Source organism: Vanellus vanellus (assembly GCF_965231255.1).
Source record: "Vanellus vanellus genome assembly, contig: HAP1_SCAFFOLD_1026, whole genome shotgun sequence".
NCBI classification, from domain to species: Eukaryota; Metazoa; Chordata; class Aves; order Charadriiformes; family Charadriidae; genus Vanellus; species Vanellus vanellus.
This window is the reverse complement of record NW_028127843.1, coordinates 1-24020: the sequence shown is the minus strand read 5'-3', so window position 1 is coordinate 24020 and position 24020 is coordinate 1. Positions and strand designations below refer to the sequence as shown.

Below are 24020 nucleotides of genomic sequence, written 5' to 3'. Positions count from 1 at the left end.
AGGACCTGCTAGTCCGCCTCAACGGGGACCATAGAGACCTGTAGGACCGCCGGCCCAGCCCGCCTCAACGGCGACCATAGAGATTGGAGGACCGCCGGCCCAGCCCGCCTTAATGGAGAACCATAGAGACCTGGAGGACCTGCTAGTGCGCCTCAACGAGGACCATAGAGACCTGGAGGACCGCCGGCCCAGCCCGCCTCAACGGCGACCATAGAGATTGGAGGACCGCCGGCCCAGCCCGCCTTAATGGGGAACCATAGAGACCTGGAGGACCTGCTAGTCCGCCTCAACGGGGACCATAGAGATCTGGAGGACCGCCAGCCCAGCCCGCCTTAACGGCGACCATAGAGACTGGCGGACCGCCGGCCCAGCCCGTCACCCGGAAGTGACGGCGGCGACGCGGGATGGAGCCACCGGAGGGTACCGGGAGGGGGTTTTTGGGGGGGGGGGAGAGGGACACGGGACCCCCCCCACGGCCCTCCCCCCCCGCCCCCCGTGTCCCCGTGGGACCCCCCGAACCCTTCAGGGCCCCCCCACGTCCCCCGTCGTGTCCCTGAGTGACACCACCACTCCCCCCCCCCCCCATGTCCCCAAGTGCCCCCCAACCCCCCCCCCCCCATTGCCCCTCAGTGAACCCCCATCTGCCCCAGTGCCCCCCCAGTGACCCCCTATGGCCTCCCAGTGTCCCCCAGTGACCCCCCATCTCCCCCAGTGTCCCCCCCATGTCTCCCAGTGACCCCCAGTATCCCTCTCATGTCCTCCAGTGTCCCTTCGTGACCCCCCCAATGTCCCCCAGTGTCCCCCAGTGACCCCCTAATGGCCCCCCAGTGGCCCCCAGTGCACCCCAGTGTCCCCCAGTGACCCCCTATGGCTTCCCAGTGTCCCCCAGTGACCCCCCCATCTCCCCCAGTGCCCCCCAATGTCTCCCAGTGCCCCTCCAGTGTCCCCCAGTGACCCCCTATGGTCCCCCAGTGACCCCCAGTATCCCTCTCATGTCCTCCAGTGTCCCTTCGTGTCCCCCCCGTGTCCCCCAGTGCCCCCCCAGTGTCCCCCAGTGCCCCCCTTATGCCCCCCCAATGGCCCCCCAGTGGCCCCCAGTGCCCCCTATGGTCCCCCAGTGCCCCCCCAGTGTCCTCCAGTGACCCCCTATGGTCCCCCAGTGCCCCCCCCATGTCCCCCAGTGCCCCCCCAGTGTCCCCCAGTGCCCCCATATGGTCCCCCAGTGCCCCCCCATGTCCCCCAGTGCCCCCCCAGTGCCCCCCAGTGCCCCCCCAATGTCCCCCAGTGACCCCATATGGTCCCCCAGTGCCCCCCCAGTGTCCTCCAGTGACCCCCTATGGCCCCTCCAATGTCATCCCCCCCCCCCCAACCCCCCCCCAATATCCCGCCATGTCCCCACATCGTCATCATCGTCGCCCCCCCCCCCCCAATCATGACACCCCCCCCCCCCCTTGTCCCCACAGCCCCCCCCCCGCCGCCCCCCCTCTGCCGGGAGCTGTGGGGGTCCCACGAAGCCGCTCGTTACTGGGGGGACCCCCGGGGGGGGCTCCAGCGCATCGTCCCCCCCGGAGCCGCCCCACACTCCTGCCTGCGCCGCGCCGCTGCCGTGAGTGGGGGGGGGGGGGGCACTGGGGGGGGCTACTGGGGTCCTGGGGGGGGCTACTGGGGGTTGGAGGGGGTCCTGGGGGGGCTACTGGGGTCCTGGGGGGGCTTTTAGGGTCTGGGGGGGGTCTTGGGGGAGATACTGGGGTCTTGGGGGGGTGTAATGGGGAGTGGGGGGGTCTTGGGGGGCTCTAATGGGGTCCAGAGGGGCTACTGGGCTACTGGGGGGGCTACTGGGGTCCTGGGGGGGCTACTGGGGGTTGGAGGGGCTTCTGGGGGGGCTACTGGGGTCCTGGGGGGGCTTTTAGGGTCTGGGGGGGTCTTGGGGGAGATATTGGGGTCCTGGGGGGGTGTAATGGGGAGTGGGGGGGTCTTGGGGGGCTCTAATGGGGTCCAGGGGGGCTACTGGGGGGGCTACTGGGGTCCTGGGGGGGGCTACTGGGGGTTGGAGGGGGATCTGGGGGGGCTTTTAGGGTCTGGGGGGGGTCTTGGGGGAGATATTGGGGTCCTGGGGGGGGTGTAATGGGGAGTGCGGGGGTCTTGGGGGGCTCTAATGGGGTCCAGAGGGGCTACTGGGGGGGCTACTGGGGTCCTGGGGGGGCTACTGGGGGTTGGAGGGGGTTCTGGGGGGGCTTTTAGGGTCTGGGGGGGGGTCTTGGGGGAGATATTGGGGTCCGGGGGGGTGTAATGGGGAGTGGGGGGGTCTTGGGGGGCTCTAATGGGGTCCAGGGGGGGCTATTGGGGGGGGCTACTGGGGTCCTGGAGGGGCTACTGGGGGTTGGAGGGGGTTCTGGGGGGGCTACTGGGGTACTGGGGGGGCTTTTAGGGTCTGGGGGGGGTCTTGGGGGAGATATTGGGGTCTTGGGGGGGTGTAATGGGGAGTGGGGGGGTCCTGGGGGGCTCTAATGGGGTCCAGAGGGGCTACTGGGGGGGCTACTGGGGTCCTGGGGGGGGCTACTGGGGGTTGGAGGGGGTCCTGGGGGGGCTACTGGGGTCCTGGGGGGGCTACTGGGGCCCTGGGGGGGCTTTTAGGGTCTGGGGGGGGTCTTGGGGGAGATATTGGGGTCCTGGGGGGTTGTAATGGGGAGTGGGGGGGTCTTGGGGGGCTCTAATGGGGTCCAGGGGGGCTACTGGGGGGGAGGGGGGCTACTGGGGTGCAAGAGGGGGCTACTGGGATTCCGGGGGGGGTCTCAGGGGTACCTGACCCCCCCCTCCCCCCCCAGCGGGTGCTGCTGCCCCAGGGGTACCCCGAGAGCGTCAGCCCCGACTACCTCCAGTACCAGTGCTGGGACTGCCTCCAGGTGACACTGGGAGCACTGGGAGGGACTGGGGGGCACTGGGAGGGGGTGGGGAGGGGACTGGGAGGGGGCAGGGGGGCACTGGGAGGGACTGGGGGGGACTGGGAGAGGGCGGGGGGGGCTCTGGGAGGGACTGGGGGGTACTGGGAGGTACTGGGAGGCAGCTGGGGGCTATTGGGAGGTAACTGGGAGGCAGCTGGGGGCTATTGGGAGGTAACTGGGAGGCACCTGGGGGCTATTGGGAGGTAACTGGGAGGCAGCTGGGGGCTACTGGGAGGGATCTGAGGAGCACTGGGAGGTAACTGGGAGGTAACTGGGAGGGAGGGAGGGTGGTCAGGTGGTCACTGGGAGATAACTGTTGGGTAACTGGGAGCACTGGGATGGGCTGGGGGACACTGGGAGGTAAGTGGGAGTTGGCTGAGGGCTACTGGGAGGGAGTGGGAGGTAACTGGGAGGGAGGGAGGATGGTCAGGTGGTCACTGGGAGGTAACTGGTGGCTAACTGGGAGGACTGGGATGGGCTGTGGGACACTGGGAGGTAACTGGTGGGTAACTAGGAGCACTGGGGTGGGCGGGGGGACACTGGGAGGTAACTGGGAGTCTGCTGGGAGGGAGCGGGAGGTAACTGGGAGGGAAGCAGGGTGGGCAGGGTGTTACTGGGAGGTAACTGGTGGCTAACTGGGAGGACTGGGATGGGCTGGGGGACACTGGGAGGTAACTGGTGGGTAACTAGGAGCACTGGGGTGGGCGGGGGGAGACTGGGAGGTAACTGGGAGTCTGCTGGGAGGGAGTGGGAGGTAACTGGGAGGGAGGCAGGGTGGGCAGGGGGTTACTGGGAGGTAACTGGTGGGTAACTGGGAGGACTGGGATGGGCTGTGGGACACGGGGAGGTAACTGGTGGGTAACTAGGAGCACTGGGGTGGGCGGGGGGAGACTGGGAGGTAAGTGGGAGTCTGCTGGGGGGGACTGGGAGGTAACTGGGAGGGAGGCAGGGTGGGCAGGGGGTTACTGGGAGGTAACTGGTGGGTAACTGGGAGGACTGGGATGGGCTGGGGGACACTGGGAGGTAACTGGTGGGTAACTGGGAGCACCGGGATGGGCTGGGGGAGACTGGGAGGTAACTGGGAGTTGGCTGAGGGCTACTGGGAGGGAGTGGGAGGTAACTGGGAGGGAGTCAGGGTGGGCAGGGGGTTACTGGGAGGTAACTGGTGGCTAACTGGGAGGACTGGGATGGGCTGGGGGACACTGGGAGGTAACTGGTGGGTAACTAGGAGCACTGGGGTGGGCTGGGGGAGACTGGGAGGTAACTGTGAGTCTGCTGGGAGGGAGCGGGAGGTAACTGGGAGGGAAGCAGGGTGGGCAGGGCGTTACTGGGAGGTAACTGGTGGCTAACTGGGAGCACTGGGATGGGCTGGGGGACACTGGGAGGTAACTGGTGGGTAACTAGGAGCACTGGGATGGGCTGGGGAACACTAGAAGTTAACTGGGAGTTGGCTGAGGGCTACTGGGAGGGAGTGGGAGGTAACTGGGATGGTCAGGTGTTCACTGGGAGGTAAGTGGTGGGTAACTGGTGGGTAACTGGGAGGACTGGGATGGGCTGGGGGACACTGGGAGGTAACTGGTGGGTAACTAGGAGCACTGGGGTGGGCTGGGGGACACTGGGAGGTAACTGGGAGTCTGCTGGGGGGGAGCGGGAGGTAACTGGGAGGGAGGCAGGGTGGGTAGGGGGTTACTGGGAGGTAACTGGTGGCTAACTGGGAGGACTGGGATGGGCTGGGGGACACTGGGAGGTAACTGGTGGGTAACTAGGAGCACTGGGGTGGGCGGGGGGAGACTGGGAGGTAACTGGGAGTCTGCTGGGAGGGAGCGGGAGGTAACTGGGAGGGAGGCAGGGTGGGCAGGGGCTTACTGGGAGGTAACTGGTGGCTAACTGGGAGCACTGGGCAGGCGCTGTGCAGTACCCTGACGGGCGCTTTGGCCACGCGGGCGGTGCTCCAGGCCATGGGGGTGGGGGACAGCGCCGCCACCGTCACCGGGGCCACCCTCACCTGGGTGCTGCGCGGTGAGTGACCCCTCCCCCGCCCCCAAAACCCCCAAGTTTCACCCCAAAATCCCACTTGGAACCCCCAATCCACTGCTGACCCCCAATTCCTGCGGTTTCACCCCAAAATTCAGCCGTTGGACCCCCCCAACCCATCTTTGACCCTCCAAATCTCCCCATTTGAGCCCAAAATTTCCCAATTTATCCCATCAACACCCCCAAAAATCCTGTTTTTCACCCCAAAATCCATCTAGAATCCCAACCCCGCCCGGTTTTGCCCCAAAATATCCCACTCTGACCCCAAAATCTGCTCATTTTGACCTTAAATTCTACGTCGGACCCCAAAATCTTCCGATTTCACCCCAAAATGTCACAATTTATCCCATCAACACCCCCAAAAATCCCATTTTTCACCCCAAAATCCATCTAGAATCCCCACCCCGCCCAGTTTTGCCCCAAAATATCCCACTCTGACCCCAAAATCTGCTCATTTTGGCCCTAAATTCCGCGTCGGACCCCAAAATCTCCCAATTTGACCCCAAAATGTCACAATTTATCCCATCAACACCCCCAAAAATGCCATTTTTCACCCCAAAATCCATCTAGAATCCCAACCCCGCCCAGTTTTGCCCCAAAATATCCCACTCTGACCCCAAAATCTGCTCATTTTGGCCCTAAATTCTGTGTTGGACCCCAAAATTTCCCAATTTGACCCCAAAATTTCCCAATTTGACCCCCAAATTTCCCGGTTTGACCCCCAAATTGCCCCCAGCACCCCCAAAAATCCCATTTTTCACCCCAAAACCCCATCAAGAATCTCAAAATCCTTCAGTTTGACCCCGAAATCTGCTCCAGTAATCCCAGAATCCCCCAGTTTCACCCCAGAATCTCCCAGTTTGACCTCAAAATCTGCTCCGGCGCCCCCAAAACCCCCAAGTTTCACCCCAAAATCCCCCTTGGAACCCCCAATCCACTGCTGACCCCCAATTCCTGCGGTTTCACCCCAAAATTCAGCCGTTGGACCCCCCCAAACCCATCTTTGACCCTCCAAATCTCCCCATTTGAGCCCAAAATTTCCCAATTTATCCCATCAACACCCCCAAAAATCCCATTTTTCACCCCAAAATCCATCTAGAATCCCCAAACCCCCCAATTTTGCCCCAAAATATCCCACTCTGACCCCAAAATCTGCTCATTTTGGACCTAAATTCCATGTCGGACCCCAAAATTTCCCAATTTGACCCCAAAATTTCCCAATTTGACCCCCAAATTTCCCAATTTGACCCCAAAATTGCCCCCAGCACCCCCAAAAATCCCATTTTTCACCCCAAAACCCCATTAAGAATCTCAAAAATCCCTCAGTTTGACACCGAAATCTGCTCCAGTAATCCCAGAATCCCCCAGTTTCACCCCAGAATCTCCCAGTTTGACCCCAAAATTTCCCAATTTATCCCATCAACACCCCCAAAAATCCCGTTTTTCACCCCAAAATCCATCTAGAATCCCCAAACCCCCCAGTTTTGCCCCAAAATATCCCACTCTGACCCCAAAATCTGCTCATTTTGGCCCTAAATTCCGCGTCGGACCCCAAAATCTCCCAATTTGACCCCAAAATGTCACAATTTATCCCATCAACACCCCCAAAAATCCCATTTTTCACCCCAAAATCCATCTAGAATCCCAACCCCGCCCAGTTTTGCCCCAAAATATCCGATTCTAACCCCAAAATCTGCTCATTTTGGCCCTAAATTCCGCTTCAGACCCGAAAATTTCCCAATTTGACCCCAAAATTTCCCAATTTATCCCATCAACACCCCCAAAAATCCCGTTTTTCACCCCAAAATCCATCTAGAATCCCAACCCCGCCCAGTTTTGCCCCAAAATATCCCACTCTGACCCCAAAATCTGCTCTTTTTGACCCTAAATTCCACGTCGGACCCCAAAATCACCCAATTTGACCCCAAAATTTCCCAATTTAACCCGTCGGCACCCCCAAAAATCCCGTTTTTCACCCCAAAATCCATCTAGAATCCCCAAACCCCCCAGTTTTGCCCCAAAATATCCCACTCTGACCCCAAAATCTGCTCATTTTGGCCCTAAATTCCGTGTCGGACACCAAAATTTCCCAATTTGACCCCCAAATTTCCCGGTTTGACCCCCAAATTGCCCCCAGCGCCCCCAAAAATCCCATTTTTCACCCCAAAACCCCATCAAGAATCTCAAAAATCCCTCAGTTTGACCCCGAAATCTGCTCCAGTAATCCCAGAATCCCCCAGTTTCACCCCAGAATCCCCCAGTTTGACCCCAAAATTTCCCAATTTATCCCGTCAACACCCCCAAAAATCCCGTTTTTCACCCCAAAATCCATCTAGAATCCCCAAACCCCCCAGTTTTGCCCCAAAATATCCCACTCTGACCCCAAAATCTGCTCTTTTTGACCCTAAATTCCACGTCGGACCCCAAAATCACCCAATTTGACCCCAAAATTTCCCAATTTAACCCGTCGGCACCCCCAAAAATCCCGTTTTTCACCCCAAAATCCATCTAGAATCCCCAAACCCCCCAGTTTTGCCCCAAAATATCCCACTCTGACCCCAAAATCTGCTCATTTTGGCCCTAAATTCCGTGTCGGACACCAAAATTTCCCAATTTGACCCCCAAATTTCCCGGTTTGACCCCCAAATTGCCCCCAGCGCCCCCAAAAATCCCATTTTTCACCCCAAAACCCCATCAAGAATCTCAAAAATCCCTCAGTTTGACCCCGAAATCTGCTCCAGTAATCCCAGAATCCCCCAGTTTCACCCCAGAATCCCCCAGTTTGACCCCAAAATTTCCCAATTTATCCCGTCAACACCCCCAAAAATCCCGTTTTTCACCCCAAAATCCATCTAGAATCCCCAAACCCCCCAGTTTTGCCCCAAAATATCCCACTCTGACCCCAAAATCTGCTCTTTTTGACCCTAAATTCCACGTCGGACCCCAAAATCACCCAATTTGACCCCAAAATTTCCCAATTTAACCCGTCGGCACCCCCAAAAATCCCGTTTTTCACCCCAAAATCCATCTAGAATCCCCAAACCCCCCAGTTTTGCCCCAAAATATCCCACTCTGACCCCAAAATCTGCTCATTTTGGCCCTAAATTCCGTGTCGGACACCAAAATTTCCCAATTTGACCCCCAAATTTCCCGGTTTGACCCCCAAATTGCCCCCAGCGCCCCCAAAAATCCCATTTTTCACCCCAAAACCCCATCAAGAATCTCAAAAATCCCTCAGTTTGACCCCGAAATCTGCTCCAGTAATCCCAGAATCCCCCAGTTTCACCCCAGAATCCCCCAGTTTGACCCCAAAATTTCCCAATTTATCCCGTCAACACCCCCAAAAATCCCGTTTTTCACCCCAAAATCCATCTAGAATCCCCAAACCCCCCAGTTTTGCCCCAAAATATCCCACTCTGACCCCAAAATCTGCTCTTTTTGACCCTAAATTCCACGTCGGACCCCAAAATCACCCAATTTGACCCCAAAATTTCCCAATTTAACCCGTCGGCACCCCCAAAAATCCCGTTTTTCACCCCAAAATCCATCTAGAATCCCCAAACCCCCCAGTTTTGCCCCAAAATATCCCACTCTGACCCCAAAATCTGCTCATTTTGGCCCTAAATTCCGTGTCGGACACCAAAATTTCCCAATTTGACCCCCAAATTTCCCGGTTTGACCCCCAAATTGCCCCCAGCGCCCCCAAAAATCCCATTTTTCACCCCAAAACCCCATCAAGAATCTCAAAAATCCCTCAGTTTGACCCCGAAATCTGCTCCAGTAATCCCAGAATCCCCCAGTTTCACCCCAGAATCCCCCAGTTTGACCCCAAAATTTCCCAATTTATCCCGTCAACACCCCCAAAAATCCCGTTTTTCACCCCAAAATCCATCTAGAATCCCCAAACCCCCCAGTTTTGCCCCAAAATATCCCACTCTGACCCCAAAATCTGCTCTTTTTGACCCTAAATTCCACGTCGGACCCCAAAATCACCCAATTTGACCCCAAAATTTCCCAATTTAACCCGTCGGCACCCCCAAAAATCCCGTTTTTCACCCCAAAATCCATCTAGAATCCCAACCCCGCCCAGTTTTGCCCCAAAATATCCCACTCTGACCCCAAAATCTGCTCTTTTTGACCCTAAATTCCACGTCGGACCCCAAAATCACCCAATTTGACCCCAAAATTTCCCAATTTAACCCGTCGGCACCCCCAAAAATCCCGTTTTTCACCCCAAAATCCATCTAGAATCCCCAAACCCCCCAGTTTTGCCCCAAAATATCCCACTCTGACCCCAAAATCTGCTCATTTTGGCCCTAAATTCCGTGTCGGACACCAAAATTTCCCAATTTGACCCCCAAATTTCCCGGTTTGACCCCCAAATTGCCCCCAGCGCCCCCAAAAATCCCATTTTTCACCCCAAAACCCCATCAAGAATCTCAAAAATCCCTCAGTTTGACCCCGAAATCTGCTCCAGTAATCCCAGAATCCCCCAGTTTCACCCCAGAATCCCCCAGTTTGACCCCAAAATTTCCCAATTTATCCCGTCAACACCCCCAAAAATCCCGTTTTTCACCCCAAAATCCATCTAGAATCCCCAAACCCCCCAGTTTTGCCCCAAAATATCCCACTCTGACCCCAAAATCTGCTCTTTTTGACCCTAAATTCCACGTCGGACCCCAAAATCACCCAATTTGACCCCAAAATTTCCCAATTTAACCCGTCGGCACCCCCAAAAATCCCGTTTTTCACCCCAAAATCCATCTAGAATCCCCAAACCCCCCAGTTTTGCCCCAAAATATCCCACTCTGACCCCAAAATCTGCTCATTTTGGCCCTAAATTCCGTGTCGGACACCAAAATTTCCCAATTTGACCCCCAAATTTCCCGGTTTGACCCCCAAATTGCCCCCAGCGCCCCCAAAAATCCCATTTTTCACCCCAAAACCCCATCAAGAATCTCAAAAATCCCTCAGTTTGACCCCGAAATCTGCTCCAGTAATCCCAGAATCCCCCAGTTTCACCCCAGAATCCCCCAGTTTGACCCCAAAATTTCCCAATTTATCCCGTCAACACCCCCAAAAATCCCGTTTTTCACCCCAAAATCCATCTAGAATCCCCAAACCCCCCAGTTTTGCCCCAAAATATCCCACTCTGACCCCAAAATCTGCTCTTTTTGACCCTAAATTCCACGTCGGACCCCAAAATCACCCAATTTGACCCCAAAATTTCCCAATTTAACCCGTCGGCACCCCCAAAAATCCCGTTTTTCACCCCAAAATCCATCTAGAATCCCCAAACCCCCCAGTTTTGCCCCAAAATATCCCACTCTGACCCCAAAATCTGCTCATTTTGGCCCTAAATTCCGTGTCGGACACCAAAATTTCCCAATTTGACCCCCAAATTTCCCGGTTTGACCCCCAAATTGCCCCCAGCGCCCCCAAAAATCCCATTTTTCACCCCAAAACCCCATCAAGAATCTCAAAAATCCCTCAGTTTGACCCCGAAATCTGCTCCAGTAATCCCAGAATCCCCCAGTTTCACCCCAGAATCCCCCAGTTTGACCCCAAAATTTCCCAATTTATCCCGTCAACACCCCCAAAAATCCCGTTTTTCACCCCAAAATCCATCTAGAATCCCCAAACCCCCCAGTTTTGCCCCAAAATATCCCACTCTGACCCCAAAATCTGCTCTTTTTGACCCTAAATTCCACGTCGGACCCCAAAATCACCCAATTTGACCCCAAAATTTCCCAATTTAACCCGTCGGCACCCCCAAAAATCCCGTTTTTCACCCCAAAATCCATCTAGAATCCCAACCCCGCCCAGTTTTGCCCCAAAATATCCCACTCTGACCCCAAAATCTGCTCTTTTTGACCCTAAATTCCACGTCGGACCCCAAAATCACCCAATTTGACCCCAAAATTTCCCAATTTAACCCGTCGGCACCCCCAAAAATCCCGTTTTTCACCCCAAAATCCATCTAGAATCCCCAAACCCCCCAGTTTTGCCCCAAAATATCCCACTCTGACCCCAAAATCTGCTCATTTTGGCCCTAAATTCCGTGTCGGACACCAAAATTTCCCAATTTGACCCCCAAATTTCCCGGTTTGACCCCCAAATTGCCCCCAGCGCCCCCAAAAATCCCATTTTTCACCCCAAAACCCCATCAAGAATCTCAAAAATCCCTCAGTTTGACCCCGAAATCTGCTCCAGTAATCCCAGAATCCCCCAGTTTCACCCCAGAATCCCCCAGTTTGACCCCAAAATTTCCCAATTTATCCCGTCAACACCCCCAAAAATCCCGTTTTTCACCCCAAAATCCATCTAGAATCCCCAAACCCCCCAGTTTTGCCCCAAAATATCCCACTCTGACCCCAAAATCTGCTCTTTTTGACCCTAAATTCCACGTCGGACCCCAAAATCACCCAATTTGACCCCAAAATTTCCCAATTTAACCCGTCGGCACCCCCAAAAATCCCGTTTTTCACCCCAAAATCCATCTAGAATCCCCAAACCCCCCAGTTTTGCCCCAAAATATCCCACTCTGACCCCAAAATCTGCTCATTTTGGCCCTAAATTCCGTGTCGGACACCAAAATTTCCCAATTTGACCCCCAAATTTCCCGGTTTGACCCCCAAATTGCCCCCAGCGCCCCCAAAAATCCCATTTTTCACCCCAAAACCCCATCAAGAATCTCAAAAATCCCTCAGTTTGACCCCGAAATCTGCTCCAGTAATCCCAGAATCCCCCAGTTTCACCCCAGAATCCCCCAGTTTGACCCCAAAATTTCCCAATTTATCCCGTCAACACCCCCAAAAATCCCGTTTTTCACCCCAAAATCCATCTAGAATCCCCAAACCCCCCAGTTTTGCCCCAAAATATCCCACTCTGACCCCAAAATCTGCTCTTTTTGACCCTAAATTCCACGTCGGACCCCAAAATCACCCAATTTGACCCCAAAATTTCCCAATTTAACCCGTCGGCACCCCCAAAAATCCCGTTTTTCACCCCAAAATCCATCTAGAATCCCCAAACCCCCCAGTTTTGCCCCAAAATATCCCACTCTGACCCCAAAATCTGCTCATTTTGGCCCTAAATTCCGTGTCGGACACCAAAATTTCCCAATTTGACCCCCAAATTTCCCGGTTTGACCCCCAAATTGCCCCCAGCGCCCCCAAAAATCCCATTTTTCACCCCAAAACCCCATCAAGAATCTCAAAAATCCCTCAGTTTGACCCCGAAATCTGCTCCAGTAATCCCAGAATCCCCCAGTTTCACCCCAGAATCCCCCAGTTTGACCCCAAAATTTCCCAATTTATCCCGTCAACACCCCCAAAAATCCCGTTTTTCACCCCAAAATCCATCTAGAATCCCCAAACCCCCCAGTTTTGCCCCAAAATATCCCACTCTGACCCCAAAATCTGCTCTTTTTGACCCTAAATTCCACGTCGGACCCCAAAATCACCCAATTTGACCCCAAAATTTCCCAATTTAACCCGTCGGCACCCCCAAAAATCCCGTTTTTCACCCCAAAATCCATCTAGAATCCCCAAACCCCCCAGTTTTGCCCCAAAATATCCCACTCTGACCCCAAAATCTGCTCATTTTGGCCCTAAATTCCACGTCGGACACCAAAATTTCCCAATTTGACCCCCAAATTTCCCGGTTTGACCCCCAAATTGCCCCCAGCGCCCCCAAAAATCCCATTTTTCACCCCAAAACCCCATCAAGAATCTCAAAAATCCCTCAGTTTGACCCCGAAATCTGCTCCAGTAATCCCAGAATCCCCCAGTTTCACCCCAGAATCTCCCAGTTTGACCCCAAAATCTGTTCTGGTGCCCCCCAAAACCCCCAATTTCATCCCCAAATCTCCCTTTGACCCCAAAATCCTCCAATTTCACCCCAAAATCTGTTCTGGTGCCTCCCAAAACCCCCAATTTCATCCCCAAATCCCCCTTTGACCCCCAAATCCTCCAATTTCACCCCAAAATCCACTGGTTTGACCCCAAAATCTCTCATTTTTGTCTTTAAAATCCGTAGTAGACCCCAAAATCTCTCAGTTTGATCCCCAAATTTGCCCCCAAATCGCCCGGTTTCACCCCAAAATCCCCCTCCAGCCCCCCCAAAAAATCCATATTTGGCCCCAAAATCCTCCAGTTTCACCCCAAAAATCGTCATTCTGACCCCCCCCCCCTCCCCCAAACCCACATTTATAACCCCCAAATCTCCCGGTTTGACCCCAAAATGTGCCCCAGAACTCTCCAAAATCTCCCGTTTCACCCCAAAATCTGCTCCGGCGCTCCCAAAAACCCCCAATTTCACCCCCCCCCCCAAAAAAAAAATCACCCCAAATCCCCCAATTTTCCCCCAAAATTCCCCAGTTTGACCCTCAAACCCATCTTTGACCCCCAAATCTCCTACTTTTACCCCAAAATACACTCCAGCACCCCCAAAATCCCCCAAATTCACCCCAAAAATCTGCTCCAGCGCCCCCCAAAAATCCCTCTGTTTCACCCCCAAATCCCCTTCAGATCTCAAAATTCACTATTTTTCCCCCCCCAAAATCCTTCGATTTGACCCCAAAATCCCCCAATTTGACCCCCCCCCAAAATCATTTTTTTTTTTTTAACCTCAAATCGTCCAATTTGACCCCAAAATCTACTCCGGCGCTCCCCAAAAACCCTCAGTTTCACCCCAAAAAGATCTCCCTTAGAGCCCCAAATTGCCCTTTTTTTACCCCCAAATTCCCCTCTACCCAAAATCCACCGTTTTCACCCCAAACTCCTCATTCCCAAAATGCCCCAATTTTACCCCAAAATTCCCGTACCCCAAATCCTCCGTTTTCACCCCAAAGTTCCTATTTTACCCCAAAATGCCCCAATTTTACCCCAAAATTCCCGTACCCCAAATCCTCCGTTTTCACCCCAAAGTTCCTATTTTACCCCAAAATGCCCCAATTTTACCCCAAAATTCCCGTACCCCAAATCCTTCGTTTTCACCCCCAAATTTCTCCTTTACCCCAAATCCCTCTTTTTCACCCCAAAACACTCCCCCGGCCCCCAAAAAAAAAAATCACCATTTTCACCCCCAAACCCCCCTACCCCAAATCGCCCTTTTTCACCCCAAAATCCCCCCGTACCCAAAATCGCCCTTTTTCACCCCAAAACCCGGTGCCTCCCGCAGACGGGGTGGGGATAGTGACGCGCATCACCTTCGCCTGGCTGCAGGGGTGAGCACTGGGCGGACTGGGAGGGACTGGGATGGGACTGGGATGGGACTGGGATGGGACTGGGGGGAAGTGGGAAAGACTGGGATGGACTGGGAGGGGAGTGGGAGAGACTGGGATGAACTGGGAGGGGACTGGAATGAACTGGGGTGGACTGGGAGGGACTGGAATGGGACTGGGATGGGACTGGGGGGAAGTGGGATGGACTGGGAGGGGAGTGGGAGAGACTGGGATGAACTGGGAGGGGACTGGGGTGAATTGGGGTGGACTGGAGGGGACTGGGAGGGGACAGGAATGAACTGGGGTGGACTGGGAGGAGACTGGGAGGGGACTGGAATGAACTGGGATGAACTGGGAGGGGACTGGGGTGAATTGGGGTGGACTGGAGGGGACTGGGAGGGGACAGGAATGAACTGGGGTGGACTGGGAGGAGACTGGGAGGGGACTGGAATGAACTGGGATGAACTGGGAGGGGACTGGATGAACTGGGAGGGACTGGGAGAGACTGGGATTGAACTGGGAGGGGACTGGGGTGAATTGGGGTGGACTGGGATGGACTGGGAGGGGACGGGAATGAACTGGGAGGAACTGGGGTTGGATTGGGATAAACTGGGAGGGGACTGGGATAGACTAGGGGGGACTGGGAGGGGACTGGGGTGAATTGGGATGGACTGGGAGGGGACGGGAATGGACTGGGGTGGACTGGGAGGGGACTGGGAGGGACTGGGATGGAACTGGGGGGAAGTGGGAAAGACTGGGATGGACTGGGAGGGGAGTGGGAGAGACTGGGATGAACTGGGAGGGGACTGGGGTGAATTGGGGTGGACTGGGATGGACTGGGAGGGGACGGGAATGAACTGGGAGAGACTGGGAGGGGACTGGGAGGGACTGGAATGGGATTGGGATGGAACTGGGGGGAAGTGGGAAAGACTGGGATGGACTGGGAGGGGAGTGGGAGAGACTGGGATGAACTGGGAGGGGACTGGGGTGAACTGGGAGGGGACTGGGGTGAATTGGGGTGGACTGGAGGGGACTGGGAGGGGACTGGAATGAACTGGGGTGAACTGGGGTGGACTGGGAGGGGACTGGATGAACTGGGAGGGACAGGGAAGGGACTGGGAGGGGACTGGGGTGAATTGGGGTGGACTGGGATGGACTGGGAGGGGACGGGAATGAACTGGGGTGGACTGGGAGGGGACTGGATGAACTGGGAGGGACTGGGATTGGATTGGGATAAACTGGGAGGGGACTGGGATAGACTAGGGGGGACTGGGGTGAATTGGGATGGACTGGGAGGGGACTGGATGAACTGGGAGGGACTGGGAGAGACTGGGATTGAACTGGGAGGGGACTGGGGTGAATTGGGGTGGACTGGGATGGACTGGGAGGGGATGGGAATGGACTGGGGTGGACTGGGAGGGGACTGGATGAACTGGGAGGGACTGGGATTGAACTGGGAGGGGACTGGAATGAACTGGGGTGGACTGGGATGGACTGGGAGGGGACGGGAATGAACTGGGAGGGACTGGGAGAGACTGGGATTGAACTGGGAGGGGACTGGGGTGAATTGGGGTGGACTGGGATGGACTGGGAGGGGACGGGAATGAACTGGGAGGAACTGGGGTTGGATTGGGATAAACTGGGAGGGGACTGGGATAGACTAGGGGGGACTGGGAGGGGACTGGGGTGAATTGGGATGGACTGGGAGGGGACGGGAATGGACTGGGGTGGACTGGGAGGGGACTGGGAGGGACTGGAATGGAACTGGGGGGAAGTGGGAAAGACTGGGATGGACTGGGAGGGGAGTGGGAGAGACTGGGATGAACTGGGAGGGGACTGGGGTGAATTGGGGTGGACTGGAGGGGACTGGGAGGGGACGGGAATGAACTGGGGTGGACTGGGAGGAGACTGGGATGGGACTGGGATGGGACTGGGGGGAAATGGGGTGAATTGGGGTGGACTGGGAGGGGACTGGATGAACTGGGAGGGACTGGGAGAGACTGGGATTGAACTGGGAGGGGACTGGGGTGAATTGGGGTGGACTGGGATGGACTGGGAGGGGATGGGAATGGACTGGGGTGGACTGGGAGGGGACTGGATGAACTGGGAGGGACTGGGATTGGACTGGGAGGGGACTGGGAGAGACTGGGATTGAACTGGGAGGGGACTGGGATGAACTGGGGTGGACTGGGAGGGGACTGGATGAACTGGGAGGGACTGGGATTGGACTGGGAGGGGACACTGGTAAGGACTGGGGTGGGCTGGGATGGACTGGATGGACTGGGATGAACTGGGGTGGACTGGGAGGGAGTGGGATGGACTGGATGGGACTGGGATGAATTGGGGTAGACTGGGGGGGGACTGGGTTGAACTGGGGTGGACTGGGAAGGACTGGGTTGGACTGGGAAGGAGTGAGAGGGACTGGGATTGGACTGGGAGGGAGTGGGATGAACTGGAGGGAACTGGGAGGGGACTGGGATGAACTGGGACTGGACTGGGGGAGACTGGGATTGGACTGGGAGGGACACTGGGAAGGAGTGGGATGGACTGGGAGGGGACTGGGATGGACTGGGAGGGACTGGGATGGACTGGGATGAGCTGGGAGGGAGCGGGGGCCAAGCGGGAGGGGACTGGGATGTACTGGGAGGGGACTGGGAGGGACTGGGATGGACTGGGATGAGCTGGGAGGGAGCGGGGGCCAAGCGGGAGGGGACTGGGACGTACTGGGAGGGGACTGGGAGGGACTGGGAGGGGACTGGGAGGGAGCGGGGGCCAAGCGGGTGGGGACTGGGACGTACTGGGAGCACTGGGAGGCGGCACTGGGACTTACTGGGAGCACTGGGATCCCGCAGGAGCCGCCTGGACTGCGAGGCCAAACAGTGGCGGTGAGGCCACGCCCCCTCCCAGAAGCCCCGCCCCCTCCTCCAAGCCCCGCCCCCTCCTCCAAGCCCCACCCCCGCTTATACCCCATAACCCCTATATGAGGCCACGCCCCCCCGGGGTGAAGCCCCGCCCCCCCCGGTGAGGTCCCGCCCCCACGTGACGCGCCCCCCTCCCCCCCCGCCCAGGCTGGCGGCTGACGTCATCAATGACGTGGCGCTGGTGCTGGAGCTGCTCGCCCCCGCCTGGCCGCGCGCCGGCCCCGCCCTCCTGACGCTGGCGGCCGCCGCCAAGGTAACGCCCCGCCCACCGCCCCGCCCACCGCCCCGCCCACCGCGCGGGGGGGGGTGGGTGGGGGGGGGCACGGGTGGAGCTGGGGAGGGGCACTGGGGATACTGGGAGGGACTGGGAGGGGCACTGGGGAATACTGGGAGGGACTGGGATTGGCACTAGGGGATACTGGGAGGCACTGGGAGTGGCACCAGGGATACTGGGAGGGACTGGGAGGGGCACTGGGGGATACTGGGAGGGACTGGGAGGGGCTCTGGGGGATACTGGGAGGGACTGGGAGGGGCACTGGGGATACTGGGAGGGACTGGGAGGGGCACTGGGGATACTGGGAGGGGCACTGGGGGATACTGGGAGGGACTGGGAGTGGCACTGGGGGATACTGGGAGGGACTGGGAATGGCACTAGGGGATACTGGGAATGGCACTGGGGGATACTGGGAGGAACTGGGGGATACTGGGATTGGCACTAGGGGATACTGGGAGGCACTGGGAGTGGCACCAGGGATACTGGGAGGGGCTGGAAGGGGCACTGGGGATACTGGGAGGGGCACTGGGGATACTGGGAGGGACTTGGAGTGTCACTGGGGGATATAGGGAGGGACTGGGAATGGCACTAGGGGATACTGGGAATGGCACTGGGGGATACTGGGAGGAACTGGGGGATACTGGGAGGCACTGGGGATACTGGGAGGCACTGGGAGTGGCACTGGGGATACTGGGAGGCAGTGGGAGCTGCGGGGAGGCATTGTGATGATGCTGGGAGGCACTGGGAATGGCAGTGGGAGATACTGGGAAGTAGTGGGGGCATACTGGGAGACACTGGTGTGCTACTGGGAGGCTACTGGGAGGCACTGGGGGCTACTGGGAGGCACTGAGGGTGGCACCGGGGCATACTGGGGGAGACTGGGGCGGTAGCGGGGGGGGGGCTGGGGTGGCCCTGGGAGACACCGGCGCGATACTGGGAGGCACTGGGGGGGTACTGGGGGATACTGGGTGACGCGGTGCCCCGCCCCAGTGCGTGGTGGGCGTGGCGGGCGGGGCGACGCGGGCGGCGCTGGCCGTGCACCAGGCGCGGCGGGACAACATGGCCGACGTGGCCGCCAAGGACAGCAGCCAGGTGGGGGCAACTGGGAGGCACTGGGAGGGCACTGGGAGGCACTGGGAGGGGATTGGGGGGCACTGGGAGGGCAACTGGGCTGGACTGGGAGCACTGGGAGGGACTGGGAGGGGTTTGGGGGGCACTGGGAGGGGATTGGGGGGCACTGGGAGGGCAACTGGGCTGGACTGGGAGCACTGGGAGGGACTGGGAGGGGATTGGGAGGGACTGGGAGGGCAACTGGGCTGGACTGGGAGCACTGGGAGGGACTGGGAGGGGATTGGGGAGCACTGGGAGGGACTGGGAGGGGGTTGGGGGGCACTGGGAGGGCAACCGAGTTGTACTGGGAGCACTGGGAGGGACTGGGAGGGGATTGGGAGGGACTGGGAGGGCAACTGGGTTGTACTGGGAGCACTGGGAGGGACTGGGAGGGGATTGGAGAGCACTGGGAGGGGATTGGGGAGCACTGGGAGGGACTGGGAGGGGGTTGGGGGGCACTGGGAGGGCACTGGGGGGCACTGGGAGGGCAACCGAGTTGTACTCGGAGCACTGGGAGGGACAGGGAGGGGATTGGGGGGCACTGGGAGGGGATTGGGGGGCACTGGGAGGGCAACTGGGCTGGACTGGGAGCACTGGGAGGGACTGGGAGGGGGTTGGGGGGCACTGGGAGGGGATTGGGGGGCACTGGGAGGGCAACTGGGCTGGACTGGGAGCACTGGGAGGGACTGGGAGGGGGTTGGGGGGCACTGGGAGGGGATTGGGGGGCACTGGGAGGGCAACTGGGCTGGACTGGGAGCACTGGGAGGGACTGGGAGGGGATTGGGAGGGACTGGGAGGGCAACTGGGCTGGACTGGGAGCACTGGGAGGGACTGGGAGGGGATTGGGAGGGACTGGGAGGGCAACTGGGCTGGACTGGGAGCACTGGGAGGGACTGGGAGGGGATTGGGAGGGACTGGGAGGGCAACTGGGCTGGACTGGGAGCACTGGGAGGGACTGGGAGGGGATTGGGGAGCACTGGGAGGGACTGGGAGGGGGTTGGGGGGCACTGGGAGGGCAACTGGGTTGTACTGGGAGCACTGGGAGGGACTGGGAGGGGATTGGGGAGCACTGGGAGGGACTGGGAGGGGATTGGGGGGCACTGGGAGGGGATTGGGGGCACTGGGAGGGCAACTGGGCTGGACTGGGAGCACTGGGAGGGACTGGGAGGGGATTGGGAGGGACTGGGAGGGCAACTGGGTTGTACTGGGAGCACTGGGAGGGACTGGGAGGGGGTTGGGGGGCACTGGGAGGGGATTGGAGGGCACTGGGAGGGCAACTGGGTTGTACTGGGAGCACTGGGAGGGACTGGGAGGGGATTGGGAGGGACTGGGAGGGCAACTGGGTTGCACTGGGAGCACTGGGAGGGACTGGGAGGGGATTGGAGAGCATTGGGAGGGACTGGGAGGGGGTTGGGGGGCACTGGGAGGGGATTGGGGGGCACTGGGAGGGCAACTGGGTTGTACTGGGAGCACTGGGAGGTACTGGGAGGGGATTGGGAGGGACTGGGAGGGCAACTGGGTTGTACTGGGAGCACTGGGAGGGACTGAGAGGGGATTGGGGAGCACTGGGAGGGACTGGGAGGGGGTTGGGGGGCACTGGGAGGGGATTGGGGGGCACTGGGAGGGCAACCGAGTTGTACTGGGAGCACTGGGAGGGACTGGGAGGGGATTGGGAGGGACTGGGAGGGCAACTGGGTTGTACTGGGAGCACTGGGAGGGACTGGGAGGGGATTGGGGAGCACTGGGAGGGACTGGGAGGGGATTGGGGGGCACTGGGAGGGGATTGGGGGGCACTGGGAGGGCAACTGGGTTGTACTGGGAGCACTGGGAGGGACTGGGAGGGGATTGGGAGGGACTGGGAGGGCAACTGGGTTGTACTGGGAGCACTGGGAGGGACTGAGAGGGGATTGGGGAGCACTGGGAGGGACTGGGAGGCGATAGGGGGGTACTGGGAGGGCAACTGGGCTGGACTGGGAGCACTGGGAGGGACTGGGAGGGGATTGGAGGGCAGTGGGAGGCACTGGGAGGGGATTGGGAGGCACTGGGAGGGGATTGGGGGGCACTGGGAGGGCAACTGGGCTGGACTGGGAGCACTGGGAGGGACTGGGAGGGGATTGGGAGGGACTGGGAGGGCAACTGGGTTGTACTGGGAGCACTGGGAGGGACTGAGAGGGGATTGGGGAGCACTGGGAGGGACTGGGAGGGGGTTGGGGGGCACTGGGAGGGGATTGGGGGGCACTGGGAGGGCAACCGAGTTGTACTGGGAGCACTGGGAGGTACTGGGAGGGGATTGGGGGGCACTGGGAGGGCAAGCGGGTTGTACTGGGAGCACTGGGAGGAGATTGGGAGGCACTGGGGCCACAACTGGTTTGGACTGGGAAGCACTGGGAGGGCAACTGGGCTGGACTGGGAGGGACTGGGAGGGGATTGGGGGGCACTGGGAGGGCAACTGGGCTGGACTGGGAGGCCAACTGGGTTGTACTGGGAATCACTGGGCGGGCAACTGGTTTGGACTGGGAGGCACTGGGAGGGACTGGGAGGGGATTGGGAGGCACTGGGAGGGCAACTGGGCTGGACTGGGAGCACTGGGAGGTACTGGGAGGGGATTGGGAGGCACTGGGAGGGCAACTGGGTTGGACTGGGAAGTACTGGGAGGGCAACTGGGTTGTACTGGGAGCACTGGGAGGGACCGGGAGAGGATTAGGGAGGAGTGGGAGGGCAACTGGGCTGGACTGGGAGCACTGGGAGGGGATTTGGGGGGCACTGGGAGCCCAACTGGGTTGTACTGGTACTCACTGGGTGGGCAACTGGTTTGGACTGGGAGGCACTGGGAGGGCAACTGGGCTGGACTGGGAGGGACTGGGAGAGGATTGGGGGGCACTGGGAATGCAACTGGGCTGGACTGGGAGCCCAACTGGGTTGTACTGGTAATCACTGGGAGGGCAACTGGGTTGTACTGGGAGCACTGGGAGGGACTGGGAGGGGATTGGGGGGCAGTGGGAGGGCAACTGGGCTGGACTGGGAGCACTGGGAGGTACTGGGAGGGGATTGGGAGGCACTGGGAGGGCAACTGGGTTGGACTGGGAAGTACTGGGAGGGCAACTGGGTTGTACTGGGAGCACTGGGAGGGACCGGGAGAGGATTAGGGAGCAGTGGGAGGGCAACTGGGCTGGACTGGGAGCACTGGGAGGCGATTGGGGGGCACTGGGAGCCCAACTGGGTTGTACTGGTACTCACTGGGCGGGCAACTGGTTTGGACTGGGAAGCACTGGGAGGGCAACTGGGCTGGACTGGGAGGGACTGGGAGGGGATTGGGGGGCACTGGGAGGGCAACTGGGCTGGACTGGGAGGCCAACTGGGTTGTACTGGGAATCACTGGGCGGGCAACTGGTTTGGACTGGGAGGCACTGGGAGGGACTGGGAGGGGATTGGGGGGCACTGGGAGCCCAACTGGGTTGTACTGGTACTCACTGGGCGGGCAACTGGTTTGGACTGGGAGGCACTGGGAGGGCAACTGGGCTGGACTGGGAGGGACTGGGAGGGGATTGGGGGGCACTGGGAGGGCAACTGGGCTGGACTGGGAGCCCAACTGGGTTGTACTGGTAATCACTGGGAGGGCAACTGGGTTGTACTGGGAGCACTGGGAGGGACTGGGAGGGGATTGGGGGGCAGTGGGAGGGCAACTGGGCTGGACTGGGAGCACTGGGAGGTACTGGGAGGGGATTGGGAGGCACTGGGAGGGCAACTGGGTTGGACTGGGAAGTACTGGGAGGGCAACTGGGTTGTACTGGGAGCACTGGGAGGGACCGGGAGAGGATTAGGGAGCAGTGGGAGGGCAACTGGGCTGGACTGGGAGCACTGGGAGGGGATTGGGGGGCACTGGGAGCCCAACTGGGTTGTACTGGTACTCACTGGGCGGGCAACTGGTTTGGACTGGGAGGCACTGGGAGGGCAACTGGGCCGGACTGGGAGGCGCTGGGAGGCGGGTGAGAGGGGTGGGATATAAAACTGGGGGTGGGGGGGGTGGGGGTGTCGGCGCTGGTGGGCGGGGTTACTGGTGTTACTGGTGTTACTGGTGCGTTACTGGTGTGACTGGGCAGGAGACACTGGTGAACGGGGCGGGGCTGCTGCTGGCGCTGCTGCTGCTGCCGCTGCTGGAGGGGCGGCCGTGGTGAGCCCCGGGGCATGCTGGGAAAAGGGGGCGGGGCCTTCCCAAAAAGAGGGCGTGGTCTCCCCAAAGGGGGGCGTGGTCTTCAAAAAATGGGCGGGGCCTCCCGGGGGGGGAGTGGCCTCGGGGGGCATGAATGTAGGAAAGGGGGTAGAGAGAAGGGGGAGGGGGCGTGGCTTTTTTTCAGAGGGGGCGTGGCTTTTTCAGAGGGGGCGTGGCTTTTCAGAGGGGGCGTGGCTTTAATAGGGGCGTGGCTTTAATAGGGGGCAGGGAAAGGGAGGGCAGTGGGGGAGGGGGCGTGGCTTAGGGAAGGGGGCGGGGTTTCAGGGGAGGGGTGAGGTGCGCCCGGGGGGGGCGTGGCTTAAGGGGAAGGGGCGGGGCCTCTTGGGTGGGCTGGGGAGGTGCTTCGGGAAGGGGGCGTGGCCTCCTGGTGGGGGGTGTCACCTGGGTGGTTGGGGGGCGGGGCTTAGCGGGAGGTGGGCGGGGCTTGCTGGGCCCTGGGGCTCTGGGGGAGGTGGGGGGGGGGGGGGCTGTTTTGGGGACCCCTCCCAGAGGCTGATGGGAAATTTTGGGCCCCCCCCCTCCCAAATTTGGGGGGAAGGGGTTTGGGGGACCCCCCCAGGGGCTGAGGGGAGATTTTGGGGACCCCCCCCGAGAATCTGAGAGGGGTTTTGGGGGGAACTCCCCCCCAAAGGGCTGAGTGGTCCCATGGGGGGGTCCCCAAACCTTTTGGGGGGGGGGGATTTTGGGGACCCCCTCAGGGGCTGAGAGGAGATTTTGGGGACCCCCCCCAGAATCTGAGAGGGGTTTTGGGGGGAACTCCCCCCCCCCCCCACCCCAAAGGGCTGATTGGTCCCATGGGGGGGTCCCCAAACCTTTTTTTTTGGGGGGAAGGGGAGGGATTTTGGTGACACCCCCCCAGGGGCTGAGGGGAGATTTTGGGGACCCCCTGCACCTCTGGGGGGGGGGGGGAAGTTTGGGGACCCCCCCCAGAATCTAAGAGGGTTTTGGGGGGACACCCCCCCCCCCAAAGGGCTGAGTGGTCCCATGGGGGGGTCCCAAACCTTTTGGGGGGGGGGGGGGATGGGGGATTTGGGGGTGGGGGGTGGGAAATGGGGGGGGGGGGTGTTCCCCCCCCCCCAAGTGACATCTTTTTTTTGGGGGGGGGGGTCACAGGCTGACGTGGGGGGTGGTGACGCTGCTTTTGGGGACCCACCTGGGGGCCAACCTGGGGGCGGTGGGGGCCCTGCGCCTGCCCACCCTCAACAGGCCCCCGCCTCCGCCTCGCCCTGGGCGGGGCTTTGAGGGGCGGGGCCGCAGGGGGGCGGGGCCAAACGGCCCCACC

At 59.4% G+C, this 24020-nt stretch overlaps 1 protein-coding gene across 1 annotated transcript; it reads left to right on the top strand.

The window, feature by feature from the left end:
• Positions 1 to 395: 395 nt before the first annotated feature.
• Positions 396 to 23983, top strand: RUSF1 (RUS family member 1; the record flags this gene model as incomplete). The annotated part of the gene is given in 11 exon segments (XM_082500758.1): positions 396 to 420; positions 1464 to 1606; positions 2826 to 2903; positions 4847 to 4961; positions 14160 to 14205; positions 17055 to 17087; positions 17271 to 17376; positions 18388 to 18489; positions 22608 to 22678; positions 23852 to 23945; positions 23947 to 23983. Coding segments are annotated over 11 exon segments (841 nt in total), but the record flags the coding sequence as incomplete, so codon positions are not given.
• Positions 23984 to 24020: the final 37 nt, after the last annotated feature.